At 40.3% G+C, this 20,601-nt stretch overlaps 1 protein-coding gene across 18 annotated transcripts in view; it reads left to right on the forward strand.

The window, feature by feature from the left end:
• The window catches only part of LOC147028201 (supervillin-like), a 196,012-nt gene that overhangs the window by 155,973 nt on the left and 19,438 nt on the right, over nucleotides 1-20,601 (forward strand). For 15 of the 18 annotated variants that reach the window (XM_085878374.1, XM_085878372.1, XM_085878373.1 and 12 more), the window contains 5 exons: nucleotides 755-983; nucleotides 1,279-1,412; nucleotides 5,943-6,048; nucleotides 12,240-12,447; nucleotides 20,292-20,425. In XM_085878374.1, coding sequence (XP_085734500.1) covers nucleotides 755-983; nucleotides 1,279-1,412; nucleotides 5,943-6,048; nucleotides 12,240-12,447; nucleotides 20,292-20,425 — 811 coding nt within the window. Of the gene's footprint in view, nucleotides 1-754; nucleotides 984-1,278; nucleotides 1,413-5,942; nucleotides 6,049-12,239; nucleotides 12,448-20,291; nucleotides 20,426-20,601 lie in introns of those variants that run through there. The other 3 variants (XR_015057460.1, XM_085878384.1, XM_085878385.1) reach the window with 3 other exon arrangements.

Below are 20,601 nucleotides of genomic sequence, written 5' to 3' on the forward strand. Positions count from 1 at the left end.
TCACCTTGTGACTTTGATGCATTCTCAAATTAGAATGAATTCTACTTTGATACTTTCCTTCCTGAAAGTCCCTGTAGTGTCCCTCTTGTTTACCCCGTGTACCCCACCCCATCCCTCTCCCTTCCAAAAATCTCCTCATGTGTCTATTCCCTACTGTTTTGTGCTTCCCTCTCCCATCCCTCTTGTCTCCTGCCTCTTTTGTTAAATGGTAAGTGTGTTCGCTCTTATACGAGCCTTGACATTGCATACATATATTTTTTCAAAACTGGTGAAATGCAATCTGCTTAGACAATGACAGAGACAAAAGTCATGGAGAGAGATCTGGGGAATTATTTCAGCCTCGACTGCATTCCAAAACAAAAATAGTTTCAAACATGCATTAGCATCACAAAAAACTTGTTTTATTTGGTTAGATCCGGATTAAAAATGAAGAAGCCTCCTACTGCTCAGGTGCACCGTTTCGATGGTCGTGCAACCTTCATCTGGGCTGTTCGCTTGGCATTAAGTACTAAGGGGGAGAGTGGGGAGATGTACATAAATATGTAGATAGACACATTTGCTCATATGACCACACCCACATGGACACTATTATAACCTATTTGTATATATATATATATATATATATATATATATATATATATATATATATATATATATATATATATATATATATATATATATATATATATATATATATATATATATATACATACATTACTCTGCATCCATTTTCCCACCATCCTGGGAAATGAAGGAGGCATCCATCGCACGGCAACTGCTGTCTGGAACATCCAAGCTGGCGGATCGTGACCTCACCCATCAGGCCTTGGACCATTTGACTGGCAAACAACCTATTACCACATCCATAGAAATCTGGCACATCACCGGCACCAGCTGCAGCTTATTGGAACAACCTACACTGGGTCATTTTTATGATGGAGATTCATACCTTGTTATGTGGAGATTCAAGCTCAGGAATTCTGGTAAGTATCACTGGAATGTAGTTTGGTCCAACCAAGTGCAATTACTCATCAAGATAGCTGGGAAACCACATCTCCAGTTTTTCGTATTTTAATTAAAGTGTGTGTGATTTAGCATCCCATAAGGGCTAACAATGAGGTGTTTTAGGGTTATATATGATGTTTAAGCCCTTCTGCATTTTGAAGTCTTCCATGTCTTGTGATTTCGGAGTAGAATGTCATAAACCAAAATCATCGCGATGGTCAAATTCTTGGAAGATGCAGGTTAGACACTTTGCTCATGCTGTGCATTTTTCAGGTGGAAAGGAAACAGAAGAAGGGAGTAGAAGCGAGTACTGCACCTCGTTCTTGTGGCAAGGCAAGAAAGCTCTGCAAGGCAGCAATGAGTCAATGGCAGAGACTCTGCTTCACAAGTGTGGCTGTAAGTCCAAGGTGAGGAGGTAATGGTGTGGCATGAAAAGGAACACTTATTAGATGACTATAAAGCAGCACCATGCTTCAGATTTGAAGTATCACTCAGTTGTTCATCATTTGGTAGCACCGAAGAGCTCGTCATGAAAAAAAATGATATTTTTGGTGCTGAAGCTTGGGACAATTTAATACGTGACTTTCAAAATAACATATGAATGCAAAACGAGGTCTTTTACGCATGCGCTCTGTGTATGTTTACATTGAGACGAGCACCTGTTCCTGCTGTTGCTAGCGGAAAATGTGTAATTCAAATTATTTTTTAATCATTAGTTTCAGCATTTAAATGAAAGTGTGGCAATTTCGAAATGGTTAACTCTAATTGTTATGTTCCTGAACACAAATCAGACTCATGGAAACATAGGAACACGAGAAATGTCTGTGGATGAGAGGTGTCAAGTTCTTACCTTTTCGTGTTTATGCAATTGCTGAGTGGCAGCTGTAGATATAACAAACACACACACACACACACACACACACCCACACACACACACACACACACACACACACATACACATACACATACACATACACATACACATATACACACACACACACACACACACACACACACACACACACACACACACACACACACACACACACACACACACACACACACACACACATCTCCTTTTACCAATAGATGCAAAAATGTAGTACAATGTCTCTTGTGGCTCCAGAACAGCCCTCTCAGCTCCCTCTCCCCACCTCCCCTTCCTCCAAAACATGATTAATAGTAAATATCATCATTTTAAACTTACCCTGTGAATTGACAAGCCCCAGATACGACCTTCCCATTGGTGTGTAAAGAAGCAACCAAACCAGATATGGTGCCTGAATGTTGGAAATGATGACATCATCTTTCCAATAGCAGATGTCAATTAAATAAATCACCGAGCCTAACATGTTCACACAAAGTGATCCCACAAGGTTCAAAGTACACTTATTGGCAGTGATGGTCAAAAGTTTGGGGACAATGTGTCCATCTACGAACCTTCAGGCATTGCACTAGTCCACGTCCTTGGGAGTTTGCAGTTCAGGGACATGCAAGCTATCAGCTTTTTGGGCGAGTTCATGAAGTTCAAATCTTTTATTGTGCAGAGCCACACCGCTTTCTCACAGGTATGTTTCCAAGTATTTTCGTTTTTTCAAAGAAACTTTGTGAGTCATTTTAGGAAACAATTCTTATCTGGCATGCACAATATACGTTCAGCTGCCCCCATGAAGCCTGGTGCTGGGGGTCTCTGCACATGCGCGTTGAACATCTTGAAAGTCACGTATAACCTTCCGGACCTTCCAATGTTATAAACCACAATGAAGGTGCATCTTTCAGTGAATTTAAATTATTGTTCCCTAATTGAATTGTCATTATCATCATACACAACATCCCAATTTTAAATAGGCTTGGCAGCTCATGGAGTATATACGATTACCCCAAGTATTTCACAAACCAGATGGCCAGGACTATTGCTCAACTGGTATATATGCAAAACTGGTGTATCTATGGGGTACATGCTGAACGAGTATATATGATTACTGGGAAAAAAAATTTTTGAAAAAAAAATATAGAGGGGTGAAATCTCCAAAAACAACCAAACCATGACAATGAATCCATGACAATGACAGACCATGAGTCCATGACAATGCTCCTAGCAGACACGGCCCATGACAATGCTCCTTGCAGACACAGTTCACGACAACGCTCCTCGCAGACATGGCCCATGACAATGCTCCTCGCAGACACAGTCCACGACAACGCTCCTTGCAGACATGGCCCACAACAACGCTCCTCGCAGATACTGCCCACGACAACGCTCCTCGCAGACATGGCCCACGACAACGCTTCGCGCAGACACGGCCTACACAACGCTACTCACAGACATGGCCCACACAATGTTTCTCGCAGACAAGGCCCACAACAACGCTTCTCGCAGACACAGCCCACAACAACGCAATGCTCCTCACAGTCACAGCCCACAGTCCAAAACTAGAAGGGCACTCGGTAGAGGGCATACCTCCGCCATGCAATGCCTGATCCACAAGAACATATCGAGCCCAATACATTTTTGAAATATCATGCTATATATCGTTTTTGAGCCCTAACTCTCAATGGTGAAGAATCACGCAAAAAATTATAGTAGTCGTTTCCGGATTAGGATCTTCACCAAAATCGAATCAATTTGCCATGGTCACACTCCGAACCTGTCCACCAAGATTCGTCTGAATCTGTCCACAACTTTTTGAGGTATTATGCTATATATCGGTTTAGCCCTATCTCTCAATGGTGAAGAATCGCTAAAAAAATTATCAGATCTGGATCCGAATCTTCACCAAAATTGAATCATTTCTTCCTTGTTACACACCCAACATGTCCACCAAGTTTTATCCGGATCTGTCCATGACTTGAGATATGTTGTACACAAACAAACAAACAGACAAACAAACAGACAGAAAGGGGTGAAAACATAACCTCCTTCACCTTCGGTGGTGGAGGTAACAATGTTCCTTGCAGACAGAGTCCATAACAATGTTCCTCGCACACACAGTCCATGACAATGTTCCTTACAAACAAACTTCGTAACAATGTTCATTCCAGACAAAGCCTTGAAACACACACACACACACACACACACACACACACACACACACACACACACACACACACACACACACACACACACACACACACACACATACACAATGGCTCTTTCACTATGAATAGCTTTACTGGTAATATATATATATATATATATATATATATATATATATATATATATATATATATATATATATATATATATATATATATATATATATATATATATATACACACATATCATTATAGGCCAAACTGGTTAAAAGCTTTACATCGCTGGTATGTATCTAATAGGTAATAGCTATTATTTGTTGAACAATTTTGACCAGATCCATTGAAGCCTTCCAAATAAATAAGATGGTATCCTACGTAACCACCACAGTAATGCTTATTAGCCCCCGTTGGACTTGGTCCAAAATGGGGTCTGATGGATTTGGTCTCAATTTTCGTGTGCATGCATGCGTCCGCAACCATATCTCAGACTTGTATGGACCGATCATTTTGTTTCGCGATGCGATCCAAGATGTCCGACTGGCGGCCATTTTGTTACTTAAATATGTCCCCAACCATTTCTCAGACATGCATGGTCCAAATTTTATTCAAACTTGGCACAAGCACAGTACATAATGGCATCCACGTGCACCTCACTTTATTTTGCGATCTGTTCAAAGATGGCCGACTGGTAGACTGGCATCCATTGTAGTTGTAAAAAAAAACGACATCAAACACATCCTCAACCATTTATTGGAAATGCATTTACCAATCTTGTTCAAACTTGGCATGTAGATAATGAATGATGGTTTACATAAGCACGTCATTTTTCTTTGAGGTCAGATCCAAGATGGCCCACTGGCAGCCATTTTTTTTTACTTAAACGTGACCCCAAACATTTCTCGGACATGCATTGTCCGATTTTGTTCAAACGTGGCACAAGCACAGTGCATGATGGCCTACACTTGCATGTAACTTTATTTTTTGATCTGATCAAACACGGCCGACTGGTAGACTGGTGGCCATTTTAGTTGTAAATATACATGGGCTAGCCCTTCAACTCTGTACAGCAAAATTACTAAAACAATGGGAGCTATGACCTTTTGTCTTTTTTCCTTGTTTTAACACCAAAAACATTTTTTTGTTGGATTTAATTTTGCAAGTTTCAAAAATGTTAAATTTATCGTGTTTCACGGTTCCTTATTTCAACTTTTGTTGTTACTGTTTTGAAACCTTGATTAGTCACCAGCAACTGTAGTTTTTCTTTGATATTAGAATGTAATTTTTCCTTACAAGGGACCTGAAGCCCTTACTAGAAAACAAGGAAAATGGGCTACCAAGCCTGCGTTATTTTTTTGGGGGGTGGGGGGGGGTGCCAACCTATGGTTGTTTGTCCCAAATTCTATCATTTTAACGCTCAACATCAAGCAAGGAAGCAGCACATACTATTTTTAAAATATTTGGTATAACTCAGCCGAGGTTCAAACCGCCAACCTCTCCGACACAGAGTGGACATTCTAACCATTACACAATCGAGTCTGATCTAATCCATTATTACATTATTTTCGACAATTTCGAAACCTCTTTCGGAGACTACTTTACCTTGTTGGTTTGTCCATCATCTAGTCATGTCCTTGTAATTCATGTTAAATTACAGTAGTGCGTCCTCATGTCTTTGTCCTGCATATGATTTATATATAAACTCCTCCATGATACTTAATTTCTGTTATAAAAACATAATGCCTTAAAAAAATTTCAACCAATTGTTCAATTCAGCAAAGTTTCTTTTGTGATAACAATTAAATGCGACAATACGAAAACAAGATGGTGAATTCCAACATTTCCCTGTGTTCCGAAGCCAATCCATTGTGTTGATAACCCTCTTGACCCATTCTTCCAACCAGATGCTTGTGCCTCAAGGGAAAGAGCCAGCAGCCTTTCTGCGCCTCTTCCACGGATCCTTGGTCATTCTTCTTGGAAGTAGAGACAAGAAGATGGAATTGGCAGCAGGTTTGCTTGATATTAATAAGGAAAATCTCTGATAATATCAAAAAAACATTTCAGCACACCAATATAAGCTAGAACAGCTCTCCGTAGAGCTCATACCTCTGCCGGCTGACCAGTTTACATTTGGAATCCCATTGATAGGCCAGATCTGGATCCAGACATGAATGAAAGTCTAATCAGCTTGTTCTGGTCACCTACCAAACTCATCCACCAAGTTATGTCATAACCCGTCCAAAACTTTTTGAATTATCGTGCTATATATCGTTTTTGGTCTTATCTCTCAATGGTGAAGAATCGCTCAAAAAATTCCAGTGGCCGATCCGGATCCATATCTTCTCCAAAATAGAATCCAATTTGTCCTTGTCACACACCCAAGCTGTCCACCAAGTTCTGTCCGAATCCATCCATAACTTTTTGAGAGATCCTGGTCACAGACAGGCAAACAGGAGTAAAAACATAACCCCCATCCGCCTTTGGTGTTAGAGGTAAAGATAAACAAACAGGACAATACAGACAAACTATAAATAATGAGAGTTACAGTGCAATGGTTTGATAAAAGATATATAAATGAACAATGGCATTTAAGAGTAAACTTATGGATGTTGTCATATTCATTCATATTTACTGCACCTGGAGCACCCATACACTGACCGCATCAACCGCGACCCCAATGCCATCACACCCATTTAAACACCTATCCCCCTCCCCCAACGACAGCAGCCTCACCCACACAACCTTCCACCCCACCTCACCCATCGCCCATTCTGTTGCCCACTCCCTCTGCACTTCCAATGCCCACAGCACAGGCAGTACTCCCATCATTGCCCACACCCTCCGTACCCCCAGGCCACCCACACCTGCGGCACTCCCATGCCACCTGCATCCTCACCAATGTGTGCACCTTTCGTAGATCCAACCAACAAACATAACCGACTCTCTTCAAATTGATCCCCCACCCTCTGACAAATCTAGCAAATATGTTAACCCTTTCCTCATTTTGTCTCCCAAAGCTCTTAAACGAGCCACCTCTAAGCATTTGTAACAGGAAAGACCTCCCACAGTCTCCACCAACCCGAACATCACCCACATACAACATCCAATGCATTGTTTATTAGCATTTGTGGATTTGTCCTTGGCTTTGCACTTATCAAGTGACATCTGCTCGGTGTTCTCCCTTACTACCTTCGGTTTTAATGTCCTGGAACCACAACCGGCTGTGGGCCGAACACCACCATGCCCAGCCAACCTGACACCCGAGCGACCCATCTACCACGTCACCCCAAAGGAGCCCCCATTGTGGGATGTACTCTCTCCATGCCCGTCTTCCAGCCTCAAGCCAAAATTGCTCACCTCAATGACACTCACCTCTACTAGAACCGCGCCCTCCATCAATGCCACATCCTTCCACAATGTATGACCGTCAAAACACCCTAATGGCAGACACAGTCCTCCAGATGAGCCGGTTGACGTTGAATACATGTTGACCTTCTGGAAGATACTGCGGGATGCACATTAACATCTGCAGGTTCAGTCTATGGGACATGAAGGATTTTCAACATTTAAGTCTGCCAGTATTGGCCCAGAGTCCATGGGGTGTGGTTAATGTATAGGCTGGTCTCCATCATTACAATTGGCACCTACATCATTCTCCTATCCTTAGGCAAGTCTTGAGGTTCGAGAGGTAAGCATAATGGAGGGATGGGTTTGAAGAATGACAAATTACAAGTTATCGGCTTGTGAGGTTGTCGTGCAGTGATCATGCTACCATGTCAATTGATCACTTCAAATGGTCGTGGGTCATATGGCATAGAGAGTTGTTTCTGACGCAGTTGCTTCATGAGAACATGTTCGCCGGGTTCCAAGATGGGCTGTGCAGTGGCATGATCGTGTCGGTCAGCAATCGACTGCATTCTCTTCTTGGGAGACTCGTCTCTGGAGCGAACCGATTGGTCAGGGAATGAATGTCCAAATGTATGAGAAAGTAGGGTATTGCTCGATACTGATGGAGAAAACTAAAGAGCTGTTGCTTCCAGTTCAGTCCTTGAACTTGGACTGAGGAGTCCTGACTGCCTTGGACAAAGTCTGCATGAATCGTTCAACAATACCTTTCACATGTGTCCACAGAGGAGTTTATCTTTCTGTGGTCAAAACCGATATATTCGGTGAAGTTCCAAAACATATCCAGGTTGAAAGGTGGCCCATTGTCAGTGTGAACCACACACAATATTCCTTGCCGAGCAAATATAGTACCGAGTGAGAAATTACAGTGTTTGTAGATGTGGACTGAAGAACTTTGACCTTTGAAAATAGACTATCGGCATCAATGATGACCATGGCATAATCACTGCTGGAGAAAAGATCCACAGAGGTCCAAAGACAGTTCGAGCCACAGGCCCTCGGGCAGAGGAGACATTGTTTGGGGTGCGGACCGATGACAATAAGTCAATAACTCTGAGTTGCTCTTTGACACAGCGGACAATTGCCTACTTCACACTGCACCCAGTCTATCTCGGGGAACCATATGTGTTCACAAAGGAACTGCTTCATTTTTATGATGAATACAATCACGATGTTCACAGATTTGATCATTCACGAGAGTCTCGTCCCTTCTTCCCTCCAGACCTCCTCCTTCCCTTCTCTTTCAAACACCTGACAGGACAATGTGAGGGCCTTCTTCGTACCCACAATAATCGTGAAATTGTTCAGCAAACTCTCGAGGGAATAAGAGGAGGCAAACGGATTGCCACACAGACTGGAATCTGTTCACCTTTCGACTTGTTTTCCCATGTGAGATGGTGCTTGCTTGACATGTTCTCCTGTTTCTTCTGCACAAGTTTGAAATTGTGAAAACATTGATCTCAAAGTTTTGTCAGCGCTTATCAGCACAGCATTGAACCAGCCAGCATGACATGGAAACGTCACTTTCTCAGCTCGCCAAGGGAATTGAGTATATTAACACTCTTGAGACACTGCTATTAAATTTGTTCTCCACTCCAAAATGTTCCCTGTTGGGTATGCTGTTTTGGGGGGTAGGTAGGGACAGGACCAATCAGAGGTTGAGGGCCATTTGATCAAGCTCAAATAGGGGCCTCAAATTTGGATACTACTTTTTTTTGGCATTTGTTAAGTTTCTCATTTGTACAGAAAAAGGCTCGAAAAGAATTTGTTAAACTAGAACGGCATTCAGTGGAGCGCATACCTCCACCATGCTGAATAGTTTACATTTTATATCCCACTGATAGGCCGGATCTGCATCCAGACCTGAACCAAAATCAAATCGGTTTGTTCTTCTCACCTAACCAACTCATCCACATAGTTTTGTGATAACCTGTCTGCAACATTTTGAGATATCGTGCTATATATTGTTTTTGGCCTTATCCCTCAATGGTGAAGAATAACTTCTGGAATTGAAAAAAATTACTTTTATCCGGATCCGGATACATATCGTCACCAAAATCAAATCAATTCATCCTTGTCACACACCCAATGTGTCTACCAAGTTTTGTCCGAATCCATCCATAACTTTTTGAGATATTCTGCTCACAAACAGACAGACAGAAAAATGAACAGACAAACAGGGGTGAAAACATAATCTCTGTCCACCTTAGGTGGCAGAGATAATTTTAAAAAAAAATGTTCAAATTATATTTCACTATTTTTTGAGTTTAAAAGGGTGCATGGATATGGACATCAGGCAGGTGTACGGATATGGATATTTTGAGGGGATATGGATATGGACACCCATCAGGACTAAAAACAAAAAAAAACCTGTCAAAGGGTCAAAAACCTGTCAAAAAACCTGCCAACGGCCATCCAGATCTCATGTCCAACTGCATCTGCGGATGTCCTCCTGCAGTGGATTACCTTTCCTAGGAGGTTGGTTGCAGGATTTGCACTACAGCCAGCATAAAAACACTTCACTCCACAAAAACACACTCAGTGGTGTGTAGTGGGGAGGTGCTAAGGTGTCGTCCACCAGTCGGTGATCTCCTCGGGTTAACCTAAGGCGGTCCCATCAGGTGGGGGCCTGGAATGTCCTATCCCTAAAGAGATGGAGATAGGCCAGGTATCTGCCTGGGGGTGGCCAGACGGAGGTCACTGGAGTGCCGGCAGAAAGTGGATGCAGCGACTCACTGTGGCGCATGCTCCCCATGTATGTATGGATGCATGTTTGTTTGTATGCTTGTTTTATTTCAGCTACTGGTGGTCCTATGGTTATTTTTTTCACTTGTCATTTGTTTTATTATTATGGCCATGGGCCTCAAAACCTGGAAGTGGCCCAGGCCTCTCTGAACCTCTAAGAGGGTCTGGGTATGGATGGTTGGGGGAGCTGGAGAAGGGTCTCTGCAGCACTCGGAATTGATATACAGGAAAAGGTCATTTCGTACATGACACCAGTCTCTTATCCCCATCCCTTTACAATTCTATTATTCAACTTGTGACTTGAGTTTATCAATTTACTTAATTTAATGCTGCGTTCGCAAATAACATTTGTTCAGTGGAATGTATTGTTGTGTCAATGAGGTCTGCCAACCCGTCCACGCTGCGCTGAAGCAACGTGCTTTGCAAATGTCTGAATCGAATGAAACGACGTTGAGCAGACAATGTAGCATAGCCCGCCCCCCCCCCCACCACCTCCACATCGAGATCTAAATCTCGCTGGTCTCTTAAAACAAATTTTCCTTACCGATGTTTATCTCCACCAAGGATTAATCAAAAACAAGACCGAAACGGTTTGTGTGTGAGTGAGAAGGCAGCAATCAGATGACATATTCTTAAGAAGTAACAGATTTATTGAAAGGAGCCACAAGACACGTGAATGGATAATCCTGAGATGAGATACAGGCTGAAACGAATGAATGGGAATAAATAATGCGATGTATTATACAGTACTCTGTGTGACAGAGCATCGGTTCTGCTGAAGCAGTTTATTGGTTTGGAGTCCTGCTGCGTGGTTTTCCATCCCTCTCTCAGTGGTAGGTGAGCAGGAATTTGGTATTCATTCAGGGTGTTGGCAATATCTTGCTGACTCTTCGCGAAAGACACCGTTTGATCTTCAATATCCACCAACAAATGCTGGCAGACGGTATGCCAGTTTAACATCCATTCAAGGGGCAGCACACACATTTATTAATCAACCTGCCTGTGAAACATCGGGATGACAGTTTACACCTGGGTTGAGATTCGAACCCAGGCGAGACAGCCTCGAGGTGACTATGCATACCTCTCAAAGCCATCGTATCAGCCTGGAAAAATATAAATGCACATTTAATCACAGTAATAGAAAATCAGGTCGCCACGAGTACATGGACTCATTTGCTCTCACAATGCATGAGGGTGGGGGGGGGGAGGAGAGGCAAGGTCTTTAAGGATATGCGGATGGATGCAGGCTCCAAGGCAATCAGTATGAGTAGCTCTAAAGGCATGGGTAGCCCCACAGCCATGGCACTAAGGAGAGAGAGACAAAGAGAAGAGAAGCAGAGAGAAAGAAAGCGCAAGCCACTGGCACGCTGCCCCGACTCCAACGGGTTTCCGTCCTCTTAAACTGACTCGTCTAACTGACTCCCTGTGTCTGTGTGTGGCCCCTTTTATCACCTGCCCCACAGCCCTCGTTGACCACATTACTCCGCCAATGAAGTGGCACTCAGTTGCCCACGCGGTGTCATCATGTGGGTTGGCTGGCATCACAGCACCCCTCATACCATTGAGGGACAGGGGGGGGGACTTTTAAGAGCCACACACAGGATGGATACACAGTTAAAACCACTCTGGTACCACCCTCTCCTCACCTCACCCGGTGCCTTGCCTCTGCTTCATAAAGAGTACACGTACAAATTACAATTTCCTGTCTAATGCCTTTGTCAACTATACTGCCTATCACAGCATACATAATAACTGGAGAACTTTACTCTATCAGGTCCCTTGTTGCAGAAAATGCTCTAACCTACATGAACACATGAACCACGCTAACTTAACGTGCTACCTAATTCATACCCACTCCAAATGTAACAGTATTTTAAAATTTAAATTCACAACGCATTTGTTGTTCGACATTTGTATTTTGATGTTTCACCAACTGTTTAGCAAAGAATATTTAGCAAAGAAATCGAAATGTTTTCATTTTTTTAATGGCAAACAACTTGGTAAGTGCAGCATAAGTATGTGAAGTAAATGGTATGGTATATTTTATTCAGATGGGCCAAGGCTGTTCTGTGTATGTGGGGACCTCCCGGGTGAAGGCTGCCTGTTGGAGACACCTTGTGAGGCCCAGAGCTTGCGTTCTCGAGCATCCATGCTCCTGCTGGACATGCGCAGGAGGAATCTCCATTTGTGGCATGGCTGCCGGAGTTCGGCGGGGAATCGAAACCTGAGTCGGAGAGCGCTGGCACAGCTGCATGGCGCGTGAGTTCTGCACATCGTTACACATTTTACAACTGCATCTGACATGTTTCTCGACGTATGCTGACATTTACAAGTTCCTCATTTCAAACACCCCATAAAACTCGATTATGAACTGGCTTTTACAAGCAATGGAGTGACTTGGTAGTGGAGTGGGTAAAGTGTTGTCCAATTGCCCTCACTTGTTTGGGTTCGATTCCCACAGCTTCTCAACTTCTTAAAACTTCTGCACTGCTGTGACAGAGGTGGAAACTGTCCAAGATGGACTCTAGCCTTGAAAATGCTCATGACTTACCATGAGCACATCATGCTCATGTCGGTGGATTTATGAGACGACCTTTACGAGTATCATCCAAAAGGTTATATCACTCCACACAAAGCCTGGTGTTAGCTTAGCGGTTAGGGTGGCTGGCTTGGAATCCTAGGGTTCTGAGTTTGAGCCCTGTTGGCTGCTGAATTAACACCGGGTGGGATTGACTCAGCCTGTCATCCTTCTGAGGTGTGAAATGAGCACTGGTGTACTGGTAATAGGGGCACTGCATCAGCAGCATAGCTGTGTCCCAAACAAAGGATGCAACAAGCAGCCACAAGGCTGTACACAAGAGTGTGTGGTGTATTCCACACAAAATATGCATGACACACTAATGTCTTTACATCAGATTTTTGTACACAGTCTCATCAACTCCTTGATGCCTGAAGATGATCCTTCCTTGTGATGAAACATCCTTCCTTGTGTAGTTCTGTCAGCACTTGTAATACGATTGTGTTGATCTTATGATCTGACACCTATAATTTCCCTCTAAGCTGTATAATTTGAAGTAATTGATGGGTAACAAACTTTACATGTACTTACATGTAATGAATATGGTGAGTAAGGCTGAGACTCCCACTGACCGCACTCAAACAGATCATGAACATTGAACATTATGCAAATGTGTTGAACAGATAGATGTGATTTACACTGCTGTTCATCCTTCGTCGGACGTAAAAAAAAAAGATGCCCTTTCCAGTCAGGGGAAGGAAATTTTGATTCTGATTTCAGCTATGACATCGTGTTGCATCATCAGGAGGAAGGGTTTTATATTGTTATGATGAGCTGTGAATAAAGCCACATTCTACTGAGAGCAATCTGAGGTAAGAATGTGATGTCGTCAAGAACATTGGAGCAAGTGTAACGATCTGAGCATTGAACAATCACATTACCGAGCTGTGAATTGAACTATTACTTTATATTTTGTAAGGATTTATTTTTATTCAATTTGTTTTTATCCAATGCAAATAGATGTGATAAATGGGGCTTCCAGGACACCCATTCAAATGAATGGAGGGAAAGGGAAAAACTTTCTGACCCAAGCCTCAAAAGCCCAAAATTGGAGACTGATTTTCTCCCCACCTATCCCTTTCCCTCCCATACAAGCAAATGTAAAACTGAGATGACGAAAGATTGAGACTTACTGATTAAAGCACTTCTTTCCCCCAACATAATCACAGTCCTTTTATATTTTCATTCCACTCAAAGAGCGAACCAACGAATATTTGCCCATGTTCTACTTCAGGGAATAACTTAATTTTATTATAACATTCATTTCCATTGAGTATATTCACAAAGAATAACTTGGAACTTGGTTCTTGGTATAAGTATCTTTGTTGTGCAGAAATGAAATGATAAACTTCTCTTTATGCTCTTATTTGACCACCTCCTGAGCCACATATCATTTTGAGATTGTAGTAAATTGTTTTTCCATTGTTTAATTGATAACCATCAAAGTTTTCAGTCCATTCAAGCATTTTTTTTTCTTTCTTTACATCCTCCAACTTATTTGTAATAAAATTTATCCACTTATTTGTTTTATCTACTTTTATCCCGGTTATTTCTTCAATAAGACTGATTTGGTATTTCTCACATTCTTTAGGTTTCCCATTTAAATACCAAGGGTGATTACATCTCCACTCTTTGGTTTGGTAATTGCTTGGTTCTCTCATTTATAAATCAGTAAAAAGATGGCGGTAGCCTGTTAAAATTCCCAAACCAATATCTTAACACATACTTATAACCATAAGGGAGACTATTGATTCCATTCTCTAAAATATATCTTTTATCATCAAAAGCTCCTAATGCTTTCTTATTTATCTCTTCTATATATAATTGATGTCTATAACTTCTTATTGTATTCATTTTTCTGCACTCTTCCTTCTTTAAGGTTAAACAGTTGGAATAATGTTTAAAGTTTATTGTTTCCTTGATTATATTTTACTTTATTCCCTTTAGCTTCTTATCACACCTTTCAATGTTATTATTATCAATATACGTGAAAGCATAGGACTTTGATCTCAATCAGATAAATTCACTCATGACCTTCCCACCCAATTCATCTTTAAACTTACCAATAACCTTTTTATTCTTTGACGAAAACAACACGTCACCTGACTTATAATTACTTGTATCATAGATATCAATCATATCATCATATACATCACTTGTCTTAATTTCTAATATAAAACGATCTGTATCCATATCTAACAATGACACATTATCCTTATACTTTGATTTTATATTATTATAGTAATAGTCATACATTAACGACTTTGACAAGTCAAGAATTGTTGTTCCTATATAAATAGGTTCATCCATTTCAATACTCTCTTTCTTCAAATGAATAGCACAAAAGTTCTCTGAAAACACCTCCGCTCACTCAAAACTTGGTCTATTAATTAACTTTGAAGCCTGTTTCCAAGATTTAGCAAGTCTTATGTTTTATCGATTCCTAACATTTTCCATAGTCTTTCCAAATACAGCATTATTCATTAATTTATAAACATCTTTCTCAAAATCTGTTTTTGCTTCTGTTCTCCTTTTTGTATTAAAATCAATATACTTCTTTAACCAATGACTTTGTTAAAATTTCAAAATCCTATGAATTTTCCTCACTCTCAACCCAGCAGATAAATATTGTCTCAAGTTCCTTTGATGCAAAACATGACTTTCTTTATCATTTAATGTAGTAAGTAGTTTTTCTGGAGATTTACCTTTTATATTGAGTGACTGTTGGTAATCACTTAACCATTCTTTTGATAAGGGGTACAAGTATGCTTTAACCGTTATTGATTTGAGGAGTTGATATGCGTGGGTTGCCCCTTTAAAAAAACAAAACAGGTAATACTCTTATGTTAGCCTTTCAACAGATATTTAATAAAAGCAAGAGAAAAGCAAAAAATTGTGGACTGATGAGGGTACAGAGTTCTACAACAAAATATTTATGAATTTTCTTAAGAATAACAGAATTACATTATATAGCACCTTTAATGAAGGAAAAGCAGTTGTTATTGAGCATTTCAATCGCACTTTAAAAGAGACTATATAAAAAGTTCACTCAACTCGGTTTTCAACAATGGTTGTCTTTAATTCAGGACATTGTAGATAAGTACAATGACATGATTCACACCTCAACGAAAACTAAGCCATCAGAAACATTTACAAAATTAGAATATGAAAAAGAGATTAATGTCAGAAAGCCTAAGTTCAAAGTTGTTGATATAGTAAGAATACACAGGTGGAAATCTCATTTTGAAAAAGGTTATACCAAGCGAAGGACAAATTAACTTTTTTAAATTGTTGATGTCGTCGGTACAGTTCCTTGGACTTACAAATTATATGATTTAGAAGGGAAAGAGATTTTAGGTTCATTTTATTCACAGTAATTACAAAAGACAAAACTAAGCAGACAATACTCATGGGGGCAATTGGTTGGCGCTTCACTCCCCTCTAATATACACCTTTATGGACACTCGAGGACCAAGGCTGAGGTGTATAACAGGTGGCATCTGCCGAGGGTTTTTAAATATATATATATATATATATATATATATATATATATATATATATATATATATATATATATATATATATATATATAATGTGTGTCAAGGGGACATTATTAGATCTGTTAACCCCAAACACAGAATCCTCAACTACATAGTCAAGGCTTAGTGTGTGTGTGTGTGTGTGTGTGTGTGTGTGTGTGTGTGTGTGTGTGTGTGTGTGTGTGTGTGTGTGTGTGTGTGTGTGAGAGAGATATATATATATATATATATATATATATATATATATATATATATATATATATATATATATATATATATATATATAGAGATATAGAGATATAGAGATATAGAGATATAGAGATATAGAGATAGAGATATATAGATATATAGATATAACAGGGAGCATAATCATCCCTAACCCACCCTAACCCTCCAATTCAAAATCCCAACCCTAACCCACCCTAACCCTCACATTTAAAATCCCAACCCCAAACCCTAACCCAACCCAAACCCACCCTAACCCTCACATTCAAAATCTCAACCCCAAACAAACCCGAACCCTCACATTCAAAATCCCAACTCCAACCCAACCCCAACCCTAACCCACCCTAACCCTCACATTCAAAATCCCAACCCAACCCTAACCCACCCTAACCCAATCCCAACCCAACCCAAACCCACCCTAACCCTCACATTCAAAATCCCAACCCAACCCAACCCTAACCCACCCTAACCCTCACATTCAAAATCCCAACCCTAAACCCTAACCCAACCTGAGTCCAACATTATATATATATATATATATATATATATATATATATATATATATATATATATATATATATATATATATATATATATATATATATATATTTTTTTTTTAATACGTATTTCAACAATATATATATATATTTTTTTTTTCTCTTCTTCCAATTCTGTCTTTTAATGCTTTCAAGTTTGATGAAGTAGAAAGGGGGAGTAAGAACTTTCCTGCACTTTCTTCCCAGAACTTTCTTGATATTGCTCTCATCAAGCACCATCCAACAAAGAACTACATCGATAGGTTTAGATCCCCAAGAGTCTTCTTGGTAGAAACCACATTTCAAGTCAACAAAATAAACCCAACTTTCCAAGTCTCCAAGGTATAACCACATTCCTGTTGAGTTTCCAAGATATGTATCACGTTGTGTTATCAAGCCAGAACCCACATTTCAAGTCTCCAAAATAAAACCAACTTACAAAGTCTCCAAGGGATAACTCATTTCCTGATTTTTTTTTTTTCAAAATTTGTGAGTCTCCAAGGTAGGTTCCATATTTAGAATCATCTTGGCAGAACCCTTTTCCCGAGTCTCCAAGGTAGTGATTTAAACCATCAAGGCAGAACTCATTTACTGATTTTTTTTCAAAATTTGTGAGGTCTCTGAGGTAGGTTTCATATTTAAAACCACCAAGAATAACTCATTTACTGATTTTTTTTTATTTTTTTTTTTTCTTTGTGAGTCTCAGAGGTAAAACTTATATTCTGGTTCATCAAAGTATAACTTGTTCAGTGGGTATTGTCTTGATAACTCATAATGAGTACCATCGATGTAAAACTCTTTTTCAGGATTTTGTGGGTCTCCAAGGTATAACTCTTTGGTTGGGTCATCAAGGTCGAGCTCGTTCCTTGGGTCTTGGTTGCTCACAAGGTCTTCAACCAAACCAACAATTTTGCCCCAAGTTGTGGCAAAAGCAGTATTTTCATTTTGTATTTCTGATACAATTTCCTGTGAGCGAAAATATTAATGTATTAATTAAGTGATTTAATTATTAAATGATTATATGCTTGATTAAAACTCTGTAAATAGGAAAAGAAAATCTTACCTCAACAGATAATTGGTTTGAATCCAGTTCAACTTGAAGGTTTAGTTCCATCCAAGTAGTAGAACTCCAAGGAACTCCAAAGTCATCCCACTCAAGCTCAGCACAGCAGTCCATTCTCAGTAAAAGTAAAAATATGTTTAAATTCAGTCTGGGTTTCAAGCCTTTATATAGAAAGACTGGTGGGTGTGGTTTCCTTGGAAATTCCCTGGGCAAGCCCAGGCAAGCCTTGTGAGTCAGAGATTAACTGGAAATGATGCTAGAGTAGGTGGACCTCACAAAAGAGGGTGGCGTTTTGGGAAAGTGGGCGGGGCTTATGAAAAGTGGGCGTGGCTTATAAAAAATAATGTGTGGCTCAGGAGGTGGTCAAATAAGAGCATTAAGAGAAGTTTATCATTTCATTTCTGCACAACAAAGACACTTATACCAAGAACCAAGTTCCAAGTTACTCTTTGTGAATATACTCAATGGAAATGAATGTTATAAGAATATTAAGTTATTCCCTAAAGTAGAACATGGGCAAATATTCGTTGGTTCGCTCTTTGAGTGGAATGAAAATATAAAAGGACTGTGATTATGTTGGGGGGAAGAAGAGCTTTAATCAGTAAGTCTCAATCTTTCATCGTCTCAATTTTACATTTGCTTGTATGGGAGGGAAGGGGATAGGTGGGGAGAAAATCAGTCTCCTATTTTGGGCTTTTGGGGCTTGGGTCAGAAAGTTTTTCCCTTTTACCCCATTCATTTCATTGGGTGTCCCAGAAGCCCCATTTATCATCCACTAATGTAAGGATATTTTTTTTTATCCAATTTTGGAGATTAGAGGAAAAGCCGGTCAAATGACGGGTGCACAAAACTCAACACATCACAGAGGATTACAATACAGAATACGCGCAAAGTTATGGATGACGCCTGATTAATTATTTGCAACAGGGGAATGGGGAACGGGTGAAGATTAGATACTAAACATGAACGGGTGAAACCGTTAGGCGATATTTCTTTGATGTGCTTCAGGCATTAATGTGAGATGCACAAACTTATGGTGTGTGAGCATATGAGGCGCCGCAAGGAGGAGTGATGTAAGGGACACATCGGCCATTTTGGAGTTAATGCCATATCGCACTATTTTAACCCTTACCCTATCATCCGAGCCTATCATCATGATATCATTAAAAAATGTCGCTTCCATCACTCCTCCTCGCGGGGCCTCATAGCCTCGATTGCTCGCAAAATAATATATTTTTTTTAAACAACGCGGGTGAATGCGATGTATGAGCACATCCTCGTTCGCTTCTGAATTTTTTTATGCAGGCGGTGTATAGGTGCAGAACGCTGGCTTGATTGCTTGCTGCCTCAAAAAATAAAAACAATTCAGGTTCTATAATGAAGCCAAAACATGGCTTCTATTGCTTATGTGCATGTATAATACATCATGTCTATATAGCTTAAATCGATTCCAATTCCAATGAGCCATGAACGAATTATCCTATTTTGGGCTGGAAGGCTTGAAGCCTGGGGCCAACACAAACTGTATGCCTCAGAACACCTGTGACCTCAGAACACCTCAGAACATGGGCTGCAACCTTTTGACATTAGATGATATGTTTAATAATCACTTTTTGTGTTTTTCACACTGAAGAGAAAACTTACAATAGTCATGGATTGTGAATGTAACACTTCTGTTTGGAGCCATTTTTCCTCGCATCCTGCCAGAGCCTATTATTTAGTTATATCTGGTTAAAAACAACAATCGCTCTTTACTGAAATTTTTTTCTGATTTCACACTAGATTTCAACATAATTATTGAAGCCATGAGTTCTGATTGTCAAATATGGAATCAGATTTCGAATATCAGCTTTTAAAGACCTTGGAAAAACGTCATGATTAGCTTATCTTAACAGATATAAACCTGAACACAGATTTCGCTCAAGGTGGAAAACCTTCTTGGGGAGGGGGCAAATGAAGTTGCTGCAACCTCCATCCTGTGACCCCTTGTCCTCCTGTTAAGTTTGGTTGAGATTGGATAAGTAACTACCGAATGTATCATGGTCAAACAGACAGACAGACAGACACCAAATTGCATATTTTAGTCTGATAATTCACATGCATGAGTGTATAGTCTCTTGAGTAGGTGTGGAGAGAGACCTATGAGGTTGATATTGCCACAGACCTCCAATGGACTGTGAAATAGAGAGAGAGGCGACCTTCACACTGCATGAGTTTGGAGAGGGGGCAGAACCTATGGCATTCTGGGAGTCTCTTGGGAGTCGAGACCGCAGCACGTATGATTGTCTTCTGCACAGTGAGTGCAAACGTTCTATTCCCACAAGCTGTGTGTCTGTTTAAGGGAGCAACAATGTGTTGGTTCAACCATATATTGCATTGTTTTTTGTAAAACGATCATATTTTATGTTTAGTTACACTAAAGTTATCCTTCAACATGCACAAGTGCTTACTTGGTCTTTATCTGTAGCTGCA

Source organism: Eptatretus burgeri, chromosome 4 (genome assembly GCF_056783735.1).
Source record: "Eptatretus burgeri isolate ZD-2024b chromosome 4, Ebu_testis_v1, whole genome shotgun sequence".
Lineage (NCBI taxonomy): Eukaryota > Metazoa > Chordata > Myxini > Myxiniformes > Myxinidae > Eptatretus > Eptatretus burgeri.